The sequence below is a fragment of the Hylaeus volcanicus genome, chromosome 9 (assembly GCF_026283585.1).
Source record: "Hylaeus volcanicus isolate JK05 chromosome 9, UHH_iyHylVolc1.0_haploid, whole genome shotgun sequence".
NCBI lineage: Eukaryota > Metazoa > Arthropoda > Insecta > Hymenoptera > Colletidae > Hylaeus > Hylaeus volcanicus.
This window is the reverse complement of record NC_071984.1, coordinates 1,760,401-1,763,745: the sequence shown is the minus strand read 5'-3', so window position 1 is coordinate 1,763,745 and position 3,345 is coordinate 1,760,401. Positions and strand designations below refer to the sequence as shown.

The 3,345-nt window shown below is 56.9% G+C and overlaps 1 protein-coding gene across 1 annotated transcript; it reads left to right on the top strand.

Moving 5' to 3' along the window:
• Positions 1–264: 264 nt before the first annotated feature.
• On the top strand, positions 265–2,799 carry LOC128881723 (forkhead box protein fkh-2-like). The gene has a single exon (XM_054133000.1). It carries the CDS (start codon positions 982–984, stop codon positions 2,257–2,259), a length of 1,278 nt encoding a protein of 425 aa, XP_053988975.1. The 5' UTR covers positions 265–981; the 3' UTR covers positions 2,260–2,799.
• The last annotated feature ends 546 nt before the right edge of the window (positions 2,800–3,345 follow it).

The window sequence follows — 3,345 nt, the reverse complement described above, 5'->3', positions numbered from 1 at the left end:
AAAGTAGCTTCATAGCGTCCAACTAACAATATCGCTCCCAGGTTTCCGTGCACTTATCACAGACAAATTGACGCATTTACGGCGACTATACGTAATATAGTAGATACGAAATCGTCGATAACGCGATCCGGTTCGCACGCGAGCTACCACTACCGAACCGGATCGCATTATCGACGATTTCTCCGGTCGTGGAGCGGTAGGGTGGAATCCATTTCGACTGTTGTGCGATTCGATCGAGGACCATTGGTAGCGGCCGGAGCAGGAACAACAAAGGGCATTTACCTCGTCTCGTTTGGGTGTATTCACGCGTGGACGAGCACCGTCGGCGTCGGCGTCGGTCCCCGCGGAGATTCGAGCGGGAGTGCGGCACCGCGCCCGCGCGCGGCGCAAAGAGGGCGTAGAGAAAAGCCGGCTATCGGCGTTTGGATTTGTTTGTATATGCGGGCTCGCAGTCGAAAGGTATAGTTGCGGCTGCGCTCCCCACTACCGGCCGCGGGGCTCGAGCCCGATCGGCCACCTTCGAAATCCCTGCCCCCGCCCGTAAATCCGCGTTGTTTGCACTGTTTGCTGTCAAACATTGGCCGCAAAACATCGTGGTGGGGCGAAAGGAGCGCGCCGGCGGAGGGCAGGCCGCAGCGGCGCCGATTGGTCGGATCTCGGCTCGCGAGTATACGCCGGGCGACTGGTGGGCGGGGCCAAGCCGAGGCTATAAATGCGCCGCGTGGCGGGGATGACGGCAGATACGCGACACCGCTCGGTCGGGATACATCGATCGCAGTTACCGAAAGCAGCCAGTTTAGTAGCGCAGAAGCGTAAATTTAGTAGCGCAAAAAGACTCGCGTGTACGTACATATTACACATCGAGAGTCTCGGAGTGGTGTGTTATAATTTGTGACAATTCCAAATCGTGTACCGTTGTTTATTGTGTCGTGCTGCCGAGAGCTCGTTCCGCGAGATCCCGAGTGCGACGAGTTGGAAAGTATGGTGAACATGGAAGGTTCCGGGGAGCAGCACACGGTTACGGCCTCGCCGCCACCTCGAGCTGTTCTCAAGAGCAGCTTCAGCATCCGGAACATCGTGCCGGAAGCTTGCGCGGGAACGCCCGCGCCGGAGGACAGGCGCTCCGCGTCTCCGGACATCGGCCACGTAGACGACAGCGAGGACTCCAGCGATCTCGACGTGACAGGAGACGGTGGGAACGAGACGCCGCCGCTGGACTGCTCGACGAACGCCGCCGTCGGCGTCGCCGGCGACCGCAAGGACGCGAAGGACCGTCAGGACGAGAAGAAAAAGTGCGAGAAACCGCCGTACAGTTACAACGCGCTCATCATGATGGCCATCCGACAGAGCCCGGAGAAGCGGCTGACGTTGAACGGAATCTACGAGTACATAATGCGTCACTTTCCCTACTACGAGAACAACAAGCAAGGCTGGCAGAACTCCATCAGGCACAACCTCTCGTTGAACAAGTGTTTCGTCAAAGTACCTCGCCACTACGACGACCCGGGCAAGGGAAACTACTGGATGCTCGATCCCAGCTCAGAAGACGTGTTCATCGGCGGCACGACCGGAAAGTTGCGCAGAAGAACCACCGCTGCCTCCAGGTCGCGACTCGCCGCCTTCAAGAGAAGCGTCGTCCTCGGAGGACTGTATCCCACGGCTTACGGGCCGCCAGGATGGCCAGCCTCGCTGTACACGCTTCCCTATCTGCACCGCGCCGCCGGTTACACGACGGCCACCGGAGCTTACTCGGCTCCGGCTGGTTACCCGGCCAGCTTGCTACCCGGCGCGGTCACCTCTTCGCCGGCCAGTCTGCCCTGCAAGCCTCAACCGCTCCCGGCGTCCGCGGCGCCTCCGGCTCACGGACCCTTCTCCATGGAGAGGCTGCTGCAACCTCCGACTTCCGCCGGTTACCCTACGAGCATCACCGCGTCTGGGATTCCCGTCTCCGGCAACCCTTACGACTTTTACTCCACCCTGAGATCTCTGGCGGCCCACCAGCAGCATCAGAACTCCGCCACGATGTTCGGACACGGTCAGCAACAACCGGGAAGGTATCACGTGAGTCAGGCCCCGCTTCTGGGCCAGATGACGTCGGCCACGGCGTCGCCTGGCAGCAGTCCCGAACCGATGTCGCCTCACTCGCCGCCGGCTTCCATCTGCAATTCCGGCGTCCCTCAGCAGCCGAGGTCTATTCCTCGCAATCCGCCGCAGTTGCTGCTGAAACCCATCACCGTGCTCACCGGCAGACAGAGCTAGAGTCCAACGAGATTCCATTCGCGTAGATTCCATTCGCGTAGATTCGGAACGTCCCGTCGGGCTGTTTCGTTCGCGGACCGACTCGAACGCTCGCGAGACATTTCCCGACCTTTTCACGCACTCTCGTCCCAGTTTACACGTACCTATGGCGCCGAACTCGTACGTACGTTTCCGTTTCACTTTAGCTCGCAATCGTAGGTTTGTAAATACATTAGCTTTAAAAGGAAACGAGTCGTTCGGCGTCGCCAGCGCGCTAAGCGAACCGATACCAAAACGCGACCCGTCGAATCGTTGGAGTATACCGGCTCGAGATCAAGCGGAGTTAACGAGATCGAGTGTCGTTTTGTAAATATAGATTCGTTTACATGATCTCCCGTCGTCGATTTTTAATCGATCTGGTGTGTACATAGCCCGAAGATTGTTATTCGTAAAATTATAGATTTTTCGTACATGTATATATGGATACGTATGACCGGCGCGAGTACGCGCGCTCACCTGCGCGTACGAACGTCGAAATAAATGTTGAAAACTTTTCTAGAACTTGCTGCGCTGATCGCTTTTACTGACCATCCCATCCCCGTGCATCCTTTGGAACTTTTCGCGAACTTTTCGTGAACTTTCGTGAACTTTTCGTGAGCTTTTCGTGAAAGCGAACGGGATCGGAAGAGTATTCTACCGGAAACGTTTGGTCGATGCTAGTTTCTCGGGTTCTTCTCGTTTTTATCGTTAACGCGCGCCCTTGAGAGGCGCAGCGTCGACGACACGATGAATTTCACGGAACGCGTAGCAAAGCTCGTCGAAGTAACAGGCAGAACCCGCCGGCTGTCAAAACATGGCTCGGAATAAAAGTTTCGCCGGGCAGAGTCAACGGATAATGGCAGACCGAGGCGAGGTCAGGAGTTGGAAGTAGAAAATTGCTTTACTGCTCCAATATAACCATAAACCATGTCCCGGCGGCCTTCGCGATCACCTTGGTCCTTTGATTTCACCCGGCCGAGACCTCTCGCCTCGAGCAGTTCTCCCCGTCCATCGAACGAAACCGATCGAACGAAACGGATCCAACTAAACAAACCGATCGAACGAAAC